We start from the raw sequence: 13,064 nt of genomic DNA on the forward strand, positions 1-13,064 counted from the left end.
AACGTATGATAAGACAAGATTCAAAGGCTCATGCAGAATTATAGTTTTACATTCAAAATAAAAAAGAAAACCCGCGCATATAAGATCTTAAAATATAAATTTTCTTATCAGAATGTGATTCTTTTCATGGCATTTGATCACCAAAAACGTATTATTTGATCACCTAAAACGTATTCTTTTCATGGTGTTTGATCGCCAAAAAGCAATTGTTTTCATGGCATTTGATCACCAAAAAGCAATTGTTTTCATGGCATTTGATCACCAAAAAGCAAATGTTTTCATGGCATTTGATCACCAAAAATGTATTATTTGATCACCAAAAACGTACTATTATTTGATCAACAAAAAGTTAATTACTTTCATTGTATTTGATCACCAAAAACGTATTATTTCTCACCATAAATGTATTATTGATCACCAAAAAGCAATGTTTTCATGGCATTTGATCACCAAAAACGTATTATTTTCATGGCATTTGATCACCAAAAACGTATTATTTGATCACCCGAAAGTAATTATTTTCATGGCATTTGATTATTAAAAACGTATTATTTGATCAACAAATAGTAATTATTTTAATGGCCTTTGATTATTAAAAACGTATTATTTGATCACCAAAAAGTAATTATTTTCATCGCATTTGATCGCCAAAAACGTATTTTTTGATCACCCGAAAGTAATTATTTTCATGGTATTTGATCATCAAAAAAAAGTATTATTTGATCACCCGAAAGTAATTATTTTCATGGCATTTGATTATTAAAAACGTATTATTTAATCAACAAAAAGTAATTATTTTCATCGCATCTGATCGCCAAAAACGTATTTTTTGATCACCCGAAAGTAATTATTTTCATGGCATTTGATCATCAAAAAATTATTATTTGATCACCAAAAAGTAATTATTTTGACATTCGATCGCCAAAAAACGGTATTATTTGATCACCCGAAAGTAATTATTTTCATGGCATTTGATCATTAAAAAATTATTATTTGATCACCAAATAGTAATTATTTTCATGACATTCGATCGCCAAAAACGTATTATTTGATCACCCGAAAGTAATTGTTTTCATGGCATTTGATCACCGAAAAGTAATTATTTTCATGGCATTTGATCATTAAAAAAATTATTATTTGATCACCAAAAAGTAGTTATTTTCATGACATTCGATCGCCAAAAACGTATTATTTGATCACCAAAAAGTAATTGTTTTCATGGCATTTGATCACCAAAAAGTAATTATTTTCATGACATTCGATCACTAAAAACGTATTATTTGATCACCCGAAAGTAATTATTTTCATGGCATTTGATCATCAAAAAAAGTATTATTTGATCACCCGAAAATAATTGTTTTCATGGCATTTGATTATTAAAAACGTATTATTTGATCAACAAATAGTAATTATTTTAATGGCCTTTCATCACTAAAAACGTATTATTTGATCACCCGAAAGTAATTATTTTCATCGCATTTGATCATCAAAAACGTATTATTTGATCACCCGAAAGTAATTATTTTCATGGCATTTGATCATCAAAAAAAAGTATTATTTGATCACCCGAAAGTAATTATTTTCATGGCATTTGATTATTAAAAACGTATTATTTATCATCAACAAAGTAATTATTTCATCGCATCTGATCGCCAAAAACGTATTTTTTGATCACCCGAAAGTAATTATTTTCATGGCATTTGATCATCAAAAAATTATTATTTGATCACCAAAAAGTAATTATTTTCATGACATTCGATCGCCAAAAACGTATTATTTGATCACCCGAAAGTAATTATTTTCATGGCATTTGATCATTAAAAAAATTATTATTTGATCACCAAATAGTAATTATTTTCATGACATTCGATCGCCAAAAACGTATTATTTGATCACCCGAAAGTAATTGTTTTCATGGCATTTGATCACCGAAAAGTAATTATTTTCATGGCATTTGATCATTAAAAAAATTATTATTTGATCACCAAAAAGTAGTTATTTTCATGACATTCGATCGCCAAAAACGTATTATTTGATCACCAAAAAGTAATTGTTTTCATGGCATTTGATCACCAAAAAGTAATTAATTTCATGGCATTTCATCACTAAAAACGTATTATTTGATCACCCGAAAGTAATTATTTTCATGGCATTTGATCATCAAAAACGTATTATTTGATCACCCGAAAGTAATTATTTTCATGGCATTTGATTATTAAAAACGTATTATTTGATCAACAAATAGTAATTATTTTCATGGCATTTGATCGCCAAAAACATATTATTTGATCAACAAATAGTAATTATTTTAATGGCCTTTGATTACTAAAAACGTATTATTTGATCACCAAAAAGTAATTATTTTCATGGCATTTGATCGCCAAAAACGTATTATTTGATCACAAAAAAGTAATTGTTTTCATTGAATTTGATCACCAAAAACGTATTATTTGATCACCCGAAAGTAATTATCTTTATGGCCTTTGATTATTAAAAACGTATTATTTGATCACCAAAAGAAATTATATTCATGGCATTTGATCGTCAAAAACGTATTATTTGATCCCCAGAAAGTAATTATTTTCATGGCATTTGATCATTAAAAAAATTATTATTTGATCACCAAAAAGTAATTATTTTCATGACATTCGATCGCCAAAAACGTATTATTTGATCACCCGAAAGTAATTATTTTCATGGCATTTGATCGCCAAAAACATATTATTTGATCAACAAATAGTAATTATTTTAATGGCCTTTGATTATTAAAAACGTATTATTTGATCACCAAAAAGTAATTATTTTCATGGCATTTGATCGCCAAAAACGTATTATTTGATTACCAAAAAGTAATTGTTTTCATGGAATTTGATCACCAAAAACGTATTATTTGATCACCCGAAAGTAATTATCTTTATGGCCTTTGATTATTAAAAACGTATTATTTGATCACCAAAAGAAATTATATTCATGGCATTTGATCGCAAAAAACATATTATTTGATCACCCGAAAGTAATTATCTTTATGGCATTCGATTATTAAAAACGTATTATTTGATCACCAAAAAGTAATTGTTTTTACGGTATTTTTGATCGACCAAAAACCTATTATTTGATCAACAGAAAGTTATTATTTTTATGGCATTTGATTATTAAAAACGTATTATTTGATCAAGAAAAAGTAATTGTTTTTACGGTATTTGATAGACCAAAAACCTATTATTTGATCAACAAAAAGTTATTGTTTTCGATCACTAAAAACTTATAATTTGATCAACAAAAAGTAATTATTTTCTTGGAATTTGATCAGTACGTTGGCCCACAACTGTCACGCCTAAATTTTCTTTCACGCCAAAATTTGATTAGTCTCACGCCAATTTGAATTTTTCCACGCTAAATTTGAATAGTCTGACGCCAAAATTCAGATAGACATTTTGAGACATAATTCGTGTTATAGCTCTTCAAATGTTGATTTTCAGACCCGTGTTGTGATATCTTTTGGAATCCTGAGATGAAGATCTTTCATTTAAGCTATATTTGAGCTTCTAGCTAATTTTTACTTTCATTTTAAAGCCCCAGCTAAAGTGATGACGTCACATGGGGACCTGTAAAATTTTCGAAATCGAGTTCACCATCACTTTTTGTGAAGTTTAGGGCATAAATGGTTAGTTAGTTAGTTTACTTGCACACGAAGGACATAGTGGCTCGGACTTGCTTCATACACACCCTTCTCACAGCCCCGGTGGGATTTTATCAGGGGCCCAAAACTCGATGAGGATTACTTCCCGTAGCCTATGCGCCTGCACTGGATTTTTTTTTTTGCTGATAAGGAAAGTGCTTCGAAATTAAGCAAGGCAAGTGGCAAATTGAATTTATTTTATCCTCAAGATAGTAAGATTTTCAGCCTGACATTTTTTGTAATCATTTTTTGATTTAGTTTTGTGATTTTTCTATCTTTTTAATCAAATAAGCACCCTTAATTCAGGGCTGGTTCAGCAGAATATCCCTTCCTATTTGACGGCCTCTTTGGAAGAAGAAAAGATGTAGAAGGTTAATTGAAATATTTGAGTTGATAAAACAGCACATTATATATTCAAAATGGTACTTAAAATTACATTTCATCAAATAAATGTTTTACATAACATCTAACAAAAGCGATATGAATTTAATGCAGAAAGTCAATCTTCTGGATTTCTAACCGGTTTATCTCCATAATATGATCAAAATATTCCAAGTATTCGTTTCGATAGTCTCTCACTACCACGTTTTCGGAAACTTTCTAAAAGGTTTTGGAACTACTTGTTTCCGATCTTCTGACCCGGCCAATTTAGGCAAGTAGTAAAGCGAATCAGGACGCCAAGCAGTCATTTGCAATTCACTTTTTCGAATACGAGTGTTAAATAAAGTGAAATCAAACTTCATTCAAATCACGTTAGAGTACCTCTGCTCCGTCATTCTAGATCTGTAAAAAAGCTTCTCCACGAACAAGTTCTCAAACAACTTACAATACTGCGATCAAAAATTTCAAAATTTCACTTTCAAGTTTACGTGCTACTCTAACTCCACTAATTTGAAGGGAACGCCAGATCGTTCTATAACCACCAGCTGATCCTGGGGTATTTATCAGATGACGAACCCGATGTCTGATTTGATCAAGAGTTAGATTGTTATGTTTCACTATATTTCTTCTCTTCAAACCATAGCCATGTAATTTCCTCAAAAGTGTACTATAGCTTATTATGATTCCATGGTACTTAGATAAGAACCTAAGAATTTCATTATACTTTAAGGGCAGAAACTTTCGCGTTTTTTGCGTTTTCGGCATTTTTTCAAGAAATTTTCTTCAAAAAGTAAAAGTCGCGACACTTGAATCCGCGAAATTTCGCGACTTTTCGGTCTCGCAAAAGTTTCTGCCCGCAAAAGTTTCTGTCCTTAAAGTATTCAAAGCCTTGGTTGAAATAAGATCTCAAAATTCCTTCTTTATCCATGTTATTTTAGGTTTTCCTCCTTGTCGTGCAACAGCATTCTATTATTCTCTTTGTATCTAAGACTAAGATATAGCTTTTTTGTTACTTTGCTATTTTTGGTGAAAATTTCAGACTACTATTCAAATTTTTGGCGTGAAACTACTCAAATCGGAAAAATTCAAATCGATGTGAAATAATTCAAATTGGCGTGAGACTATTCAAGTTTTGGCGTAGAAAATTTCAAATTGGCGTGAGAAAAAGTAGATCAACAAAATCGTATTTTTATCGTTTCTGGCCTGACATTTTTTTTTTTCACCAGAAACTATTTATTTTCATGGTTTTTGCATTATTTTCATGGTTTTCATATTCGCTTTGAAAATTTTTATTAGGTCGGTCGTTATCCAGATGGTGGCGTGAAAGATATGTTCAATTTCACCAAAGAACGTGTTGAAAAGAGCATTGAAGAAAGTTTGAAGAGACTTTGTGTAGATTATATTGATCTGGTTCAAGTTCATGACATGGAGTTTGCACCTTCGTTAGATATCATTATTAACGAGACGCTGCCTGCACTGAACGAGGTATCCTTTTCTGACGTTTTCCAGATAATATCTGTGAATAATCTCCCCGGGGAAGGGGGTTCTAGGGTTGGACCGGACCTTTGAGCGAATAAATCTTTGCAAAAAAGTAACCCTTTAAGAGACAATTTCCTAAAATTCTCTACTCTTAGAGAGACTTTTTCGACTTTTTGTTGTTTTGTAACGCGTAACAGGTACTTGGAAAAGTTGAAAATTTGACCCTGACTGACCGCCTGACTGACCGCCTAAGTGGCCCTGGGAAAATCTCTAGTGTCCACATGGCATTGGTGTGCCCAAACAGACAAGTTACCTTCTTGGTGAGAGAGGAAAGATGCTATTAATATTAAATTGTAATAGAATTAGCTCACTCGTCATTCCCCCGTTTAATAGATTTTAACCAACGTTGCCTTTGAAACACTTGCGGTTTAAATATCAAGCTAATCTTTCTGTATCCTATTTGCTTTCAGGCTAAAAAGAAAGGTCTGATCAGACACATTGGTATCACAGGATATCCACTTGACGTATTGGAAAGTGTGTTGAAACGAAGTACAGTTGAAATCGATACAATTCTTTCATATTGTCGTTATTCCATGAACGATACATCTTTACTTGATTACTTACCCTTCTTTAAGGTAAGTCACTTTGCTGGATTTCTGTTCATGTAGAATAAAAGGCTGGTCATACAGAGGTGGTGAGCCGACTCAAAGCTTGTTGGAACTGGTTAGAATGGCTCACAATTGCAGAAGCTATACTTAATTGTACCCCCTGTTTTTGAATAGTGAAATAGTTGAAATAAGTTACTTAGAGCTTCTGAAATTCATCTAATTTCACCGAAACAAGTCAGCCTGAATCCATATGACCAACCTCCAAACATTTGACCTATTTAACCACAGGCCACTCAACAGCATTGATTCGTAATGGATCTGGCTTTTAACTAAAATGGCTTTCTGTTTTTCGATACGAATTAATTTTAACGATTTTGTATTCAAATCCACAAAAAATCTCTGCTTTGTTACGTCATTTGACGTATCTCCTACCATTTGCTTACACATCACTTTTTAAAAAGAGAAAGAAAAAGTTCGTTCCATCTCGGCTCTTCGCGCAAATTGTGAGAAATCCAACTGTTTATTCTGCATTGTCAGCATGAAGAGACGCGCCCCCTTTTCTATATCATAAAAAATATTATTTTAAAGCACCGTTTCGCAATGTTTCTTTTTAGTCACAAGGAGTTGGTATTATTAACGCCTCACCCAACAGTATGGGTTTGCTATCAAGTGATGGCCCTCCAGATTGGCATCCTGCTGATGACACCATCAAAAATATGTGCGGCCAAGCTTTACAGTATGCCAAGGTAAGGTTTTCAGTCATATAATCTCCATTAGAATCATTGTCAAAATACGGTCGAAACAAACAATGGCAGTCCCATCTATGTTAACCCGGAAAGATATTTGAACTTTGAATGAGCAGTACAGTACTCCCAGTCTAGGAGCTGAGCTTGGTCGTCTATGACAGACGTGACAGCTGTCTTTATACAGGTACTATGAATATATTTTTGGAAAACTATTGAATTTTTCTTGTAGGTGTGTTTGCACTGACCAAATATTTGTCGTTCTCTTTTTAAAATGAAGATGCTACGCGGTTTTTATAAAAACAAACATATAAGTCTTTGATGGCCAAAATATTTAGAAAACGCCCGATTTCTTAGGAAAAGATACAAAAATACTTACGAAATGGTGAAAATAAGAACATTTTGAGTCTTAAAAGCCAAAAAGCTAAGAACATTGGAAGGCTTCAAAAGTTTTGAATGTTCTTATATTAAAAGATGTGTAATTCCTCGTTATTATTATTTAGAGCAATTCAGTACCAGCAGCTAAGTTAGCATTGGACTTCAGTTGTAGTCATCCGGACGTCCATACAACGTTAGTATCCGCCAGTCGGATGGATTACATGAAAAGCAACCTGCATGTTATACTGAACGGTGTAACAGATCACGAAAAGAAAGTCCAGCAAGAAATGAGAACGAAGTGAGTTTTTCTTTCTCATTGGTCAAAGCAAAGTGTTTTATCTCAGACGTAAGAATGGAACTTAAAGCTGCCAATTAGTTAGCCTTTACTAGACGTCACCCGCGTTTTTCTTAACTTCTATTCCATTTTGCGACTTTTTCGAATGTTTTGAGTCCGGGTTTTCGGGCTCTAAACATTCGATTTATTGACGTCACTTTTAACTTTCGAAGCTCCTGCAGCAGCAAAAAAATCGAATTTGCGTCAAAACACTTGAAAGGCTTCTATTTTTCGAAAATCGTCAGAGTGGAACTCACTAAGAAACGAGATGAAAAATCCCGGTTTTTAGTGAGGTGCTCGCTACCAATTAGTCAATTCAAATTGAAATTTTGATACTGAAAAGCCTCTTTTTGTATCTTGCTGAGACGAAAGAACTTTGTACACTAAGAAACGAGATGAAAAATCCCGGTTTTTAGTGAGGTGCTCGCTACCAATTAGTCAATTCAAATTGAAATTTTGATACTGAAAAGCCTCTTTTTGTATCTTGCTGAGACGAAAGAACTTTGTACACTGCTTTCCCAAACAAATGCCTTCCTGTTTGTCTGGTTTAAGATACTGTATCTGCCGGTTGACATTGTATTTTTCTTCAATAGAGCCATTATTCTAGTAATTTGAGTATTTTTATGCTTATGGAAGTCATTGCAAGAATTACACAGCCAGTATTTCGGGGGAAATCGTCGGAGGAACATTGACCAAAGATAATGACTAAGAGTTTCTTTTTATGATAGAGTACCTGTTGTTTTTATTTCGTACATCACGGTCAGCAAACCATATTGTTCGCTAATATATTTTTTAGCACTAAACCCTTCACACTTAACTACTTTTTATTTTGTTTACAGATATTTCATTCCCTTAAAAAACCACAACTGGGAAGGAGTAGAGGTCGCAAAATATCGTGCTGAAATCGGATGAGGTCTTTCTGGTTGAGATGAAAGCGATTGATTGTAAGTTGTTATTATACTTTTCTTTGAGAAAAGTCTTGAAACCATGCATAATTAATTATGAAGAAGATTTTGGGCTAAGTGTGTTTAAAGCCCATTTGGTTTTAGTGGAAAAAAGCTTAGTTTTGAAACTTTTTGAAAATCGGACAATTTCGCCGAAACTTTACCAAGGTGATTTTTCGCCTTTTTTCGACTTTTTTGAAAAGTAATGTTTTAACATTTAGACTTTAACTTTTGATCTAGTTGACCAATTTTGACAAACGACCCCCCAAAGTTTAAGTTTATCCTTCCTCTTTCCGATGCAAAAGGATTGATTCTTCAAAAGTTCATAGAACTCGAGAAAATTCACTTCAAAGAGGGGGACTTTTTTCTGAGACATCCGGTATGACGAGAGACAACATCTCTCTCACTTTCAACTCTCTCACTTTCAACTCTCTGAATCTTTAGAGGGAATAATCAATAAAAATTATATAGTAGAGATTTGCTTTATTTGTCTCGTGATGTCTATTATTTTTGTAACTATTTGGATTCTTTTTCACTCGCGAGACTCTGTTGAATTCTTGTGAATGAAAAGTCTCTTCTCTATAAAACCCACACACAGTGAGTAGAAAGTTTTGGGGTTTTTTGTTCATTTGAAAGTTTTGAATCAATGTTTACGTCAAAGGGTAACATTTTGATAGCACTTTATGAATAATTTAAGACTTTTGCTTCAATTAATAAATGCTTCATTTAAATATCTGAAATAGCTCCCACACAGTTAAGACCACGCCCATTATCTTATTTTGTAACATTATATCAATAAATGACCATTTTTGGTGGGTTTACTGACGTAAAACTGAAAATTAAAAACAGTAATTTGAAGTATATTTTAAAGGTTTATGTATTTATTAGAGAAAGATGCCTCACGACTACGTTAAGCACGATTGTAGATGGCCTTTATACACCCCTGTCTCACAGCCCACCTTTCCCCACAGTGAAGACGTAATGGGGAATTGCTAAATGGGGATAGAAAATCTATTGTTCTCAGGTCAAAAGATCTAGGAGAATTGTTTAGGGGTGTTTTTTTTCCATAGAATTTTAAATAGACTTTAAAAAAATCAAATTTCCAGCGTGACTGAAATTTTATGGTATTTTTCCCACATGGGACGGATTTTCTGCCGAATTTTCTAGTCTGGGATGGGGGTCTTCACTGGTACAGGTATGTCAATAGCACACTGTAGTGATTCTAAAAATAGACATCAAATTTACTGTTTTAATCCCATCGTCCTTTGCATCAATTGCTTTTGGAAGTCAATTACACTTATTGGCAATTCAAAAGTAATAACTTGCATGCATTACGAATCTAGACGAAAAGGATTGTGGGATTGAATTTCGGTCAAATGTTAAAAGTAATAATTACGAGGTTTGAATAGCGGTGTGCTATTCCAGTCTCATGCAAAATTTGTTTTATTTTTGGATCAAGTAAAATCTAAATAAGTTCACACCCTCGATTGACTGTTTCTATTGAATTCTAAATGTGTGGTTGAATTTTGCAAAACCATAGACTGAATGACTTGTTGGACTGTTACTTTGACAATTGATGAGATTTCTAGGGTTTCCTCCTCTTCTTAAGATTCATGAAAGAAGTTACTGGTATTTTCCATATCTTTTCATGTTTATAATAAATTTTGGAATTTACAAAAAAGTTTATATTGAGTAAAATCTTTCAATAATTTAAAAAATAATTTTGTATGAATAATAAATAATAACGCGAACGGATGTTTTTTAGTTTTCATGTCATATATATCTCAAAGCCCATAAATTTTCAGTATTCAAAATGGTGTCCAAAAGGTGAATAAACACTTATGGAAGCAATCATAGTTGAGAAAAAATGCTTTCGTTTGCCCGTCTGTTTTGCCTTTGATAGGTCATGAATTAATGAACAAAGAAAGTCTAGGATGCTTTTAGAATTTCCTCAGGAAACTGATTGCTCGCCATGATACTTAATCTTCTCTAGTTCCTTTAAGATAAATTTTAAAAGCTTTCCTTTCTCTAAAGACGGATGGTTATCTCTCGAAGATTATCTTTTTAAACCTTTATGTCAAACAATTCTTATCTCAACTTCAATTTATTGTTTCAACCTTTATTTCGATGTTTTTGGTCTTTTTCCAGTTTCATAAGTTTTTTTCTTAAATGATGACTTTTAGATTGCTGTGATAACACTGAATAATAAAACAAAAAATTTAAAACTCATCCCATTCTTCAAAATAAACCAGACGAAAATACGGGTGTATAAACATCAACTATTCCAATTCCAATGTTGCCCAAACTCTCTTGCTTACATCATCAAAAAGTTAAGCACAATCCGTGGCATTGCCATAGGTTCAAACTTTTGACAGTTTAAGAAAAGAAAAACACTTCACTTACACGTTTTTTTTTTTATTAGAACCTAGTTTATAAGAACATATAGGCTGAAATTCGTCGAAAAATTAAGAACATCTTAAGAACATGCCCAGCCTCAGTTTGGAAAAATGACAAGAAACTACAATTTTTTCCTCTTTTTAAGCAGTTTTAACCGAATTTAGGGGTAGATCTTCAAAATTCGAGAGTCAAATATTATCCAAATTTTGCCAATTTAAGTGCTCTTTATTTTGTATCATATTATCGATTTAGAGTAGTCTGAAAAAAAGAACGCATTTAAGAACATTTAAGGCTGAAAATTGCTAAAAAAAAAAGCACACCCAGGCTCAGCCAAATTTTAGGTGTTTCTAATAAAAAAAAAACGTGTATTTTGATTTATTTTCACCCGTGAGACGTGAGAGTTTAAATTCTCATGAATGGACTCTGAAAAAGTTTTTTCTCCATAAAACCCACACAGTGAGTAGAAGGTTTAGGGTTTTTTGTTCATTTGAGTGTTTAATCAACTGTCCACGTTTTTATCTGGTTGTTCACAAATGTACTGGAGTCGTCATCGTTGTCGTCTCGCTGTCCCGGCGTACCATAACACTTCCTCTCCGCGTGAACATCTTGCGTAGATATCTCTTAGGTAAGCAGCATGAATCTTCGGAACGTTTCATGCATGCGTGAGTATATGAAGACGTTGTACACGACATTGCTTGTCTGAAGAAGCTTTAAGAGTTGGTTGATATACTTCATGGTTGGCCTGTCATGATAAAATAGAGAACGGTTGATATTATACAGATGTTTAAAAATTAAACCAATTGAAAAATTCAAATGGAAACTTTTCATGAGAGATATTTTCAAATAAGCAGGCTTCCCTTGTGTACAAAAGATCAGACAATTATCCTACGGGAAAATGGTCCGTACAAAGTTTTTCCTCTGATCCGGACTGTTGATAGGAAGTTCATAACAATCTCTCCAAAATAGCCGAGTGAGGTTATGGGTCAAAAGTACGAATAGAAATCATTATATGTTGTAGGTTAAGCGATGCTTGAGTGCCAAATTTGGTGAAATGAAATTATTAAAAACTTACGATAATATGATTCCATTACCAGAGCCCAGTCCCCAACTGGCGTTATAGATCAAGTGAAAGAAATCACGTGGTAGAACGGTTATACTGAACACGCTTGACATGACCACTAACATGAGCGTCACTTTGCGACCTCTTCGAGTCATACCATGAGGATTTGCACAACTTCTTTGTAAAAAGCGCCGATGTTGAGATCTATTCAGTTTGATATGTGCTAACAAGGTGGTTGAGATGAAAACAAATATAATGATCAATATACGGCCGCTTATGGAGATGAGTGACGGGTAGAGATAGGTCGGAGTCCGTACTAGAACAATTGAGCATAAGCCGTTATCATTAATGTATGACCCAACTATATGATGAACTTCACTGAGAAAACCAAGCAGTATAGCACCAGCGGCTAACAAATGTACCTGTCCTCTACTTAGCCTTTTCCGGAAAGGGAACACGATCGCGCGCGACACCGATCGATCGCGCCATGATGAGAATTATACCGATTGAGATATTGGTGAAAATACGACATAGTGGTGATACAAACTTGCAGCCATACCATCCCAAATGCCATGATTTATAACACGTGACTAGCCAGTAGCCGAACATCATTGGGTCCAACATGGATGATAAGAAATTGAAAAATGCCAGATACAGGATAAGTAATTCGATAACAGGTCCACGTCTCCAGAAACTGCGGAATGAGAACAAAACAAGACCGTTACCCGTGACTCCGATGAAGAAGATGAGCACATAGCCTAGAAGCACAACATATGTTTTCGTTTCTAGTTCACAAGTTCCATGGCTATGTGATGAAGATTGTGTTGTTGTAGCGTTATTTGATGTTTGGTTGAAGATTGCAGTTGACAGCGTTGTCAGTGAAGTGATTGTCGACACCATTTTGATTATGTCGTTGTTGGTGCTGTTGTTTCTTTTAATTTTACTTTGATATTTCTTACCTGAAAAAAAAAATTCAAAAATCTAAATTTGAGTTGACAATAGCTAATGGGGGAGGAATTGAACCATAAATCTCACTTTTTCTGGTTCTAGCATAAAACCGA

General features: G+C 33.4%; 1 protein-coding gene across 1 annotated transcript in view; it reads left to right on the forward strand.

The window, feature by feature from the left end:
- The window catches only part of LOC136798516 (uncharacterized), a 30,398-nt gene that overhangs the window by 1,693 nt on the left and 15,641 nt on the right, over window positions 1–13,064 (forward strand). Inside the window, exons 4-8 of the mRNA XM_067055146.1 lie at window positions 5,357–5,545; window positions 6,010–6,174; window positions 6,762–6,893; window positions 7,394–7,566; window positions 8,442–8,546. Of these exons, the coding sequence (XP_066911247.1) occupies window positions 5,357–5,545; window positions 6,010–6,174; window positions 6,762–6,893; window positions 7,394–7,566; window positions 8,442–8,514 (732 nt within the window). The 3' untranslated portion in view covers window positions 8,515–8,546. The remainder of the gene's footprint in view (window positions 1–5,356; window positions 5,546–6,009; window positions 6,175–6,761; window positions 6,894–7,393; window positions 7,567–8,441; window positions 8,547–13,064) is intronic.

The sequence above is a fragment of the Clytia hemisphaerica genome, unplaced genomic scaffold (genome assembly GCF_902728285.1).
Source record: "Clytia hemisphaerica strain Z4C2 unplaced genomic scaffold, Clytia hemisphaerica genome assembly, whole genome shotgun sequence".
In the NCBI taxonomy this organism is placed as follows: Eukaryota; Metazoa; Cnidaria; class Hydrozoa; order Leptothecata; family Clytiidae; genus Clytia; species Clytia hemisphaerica.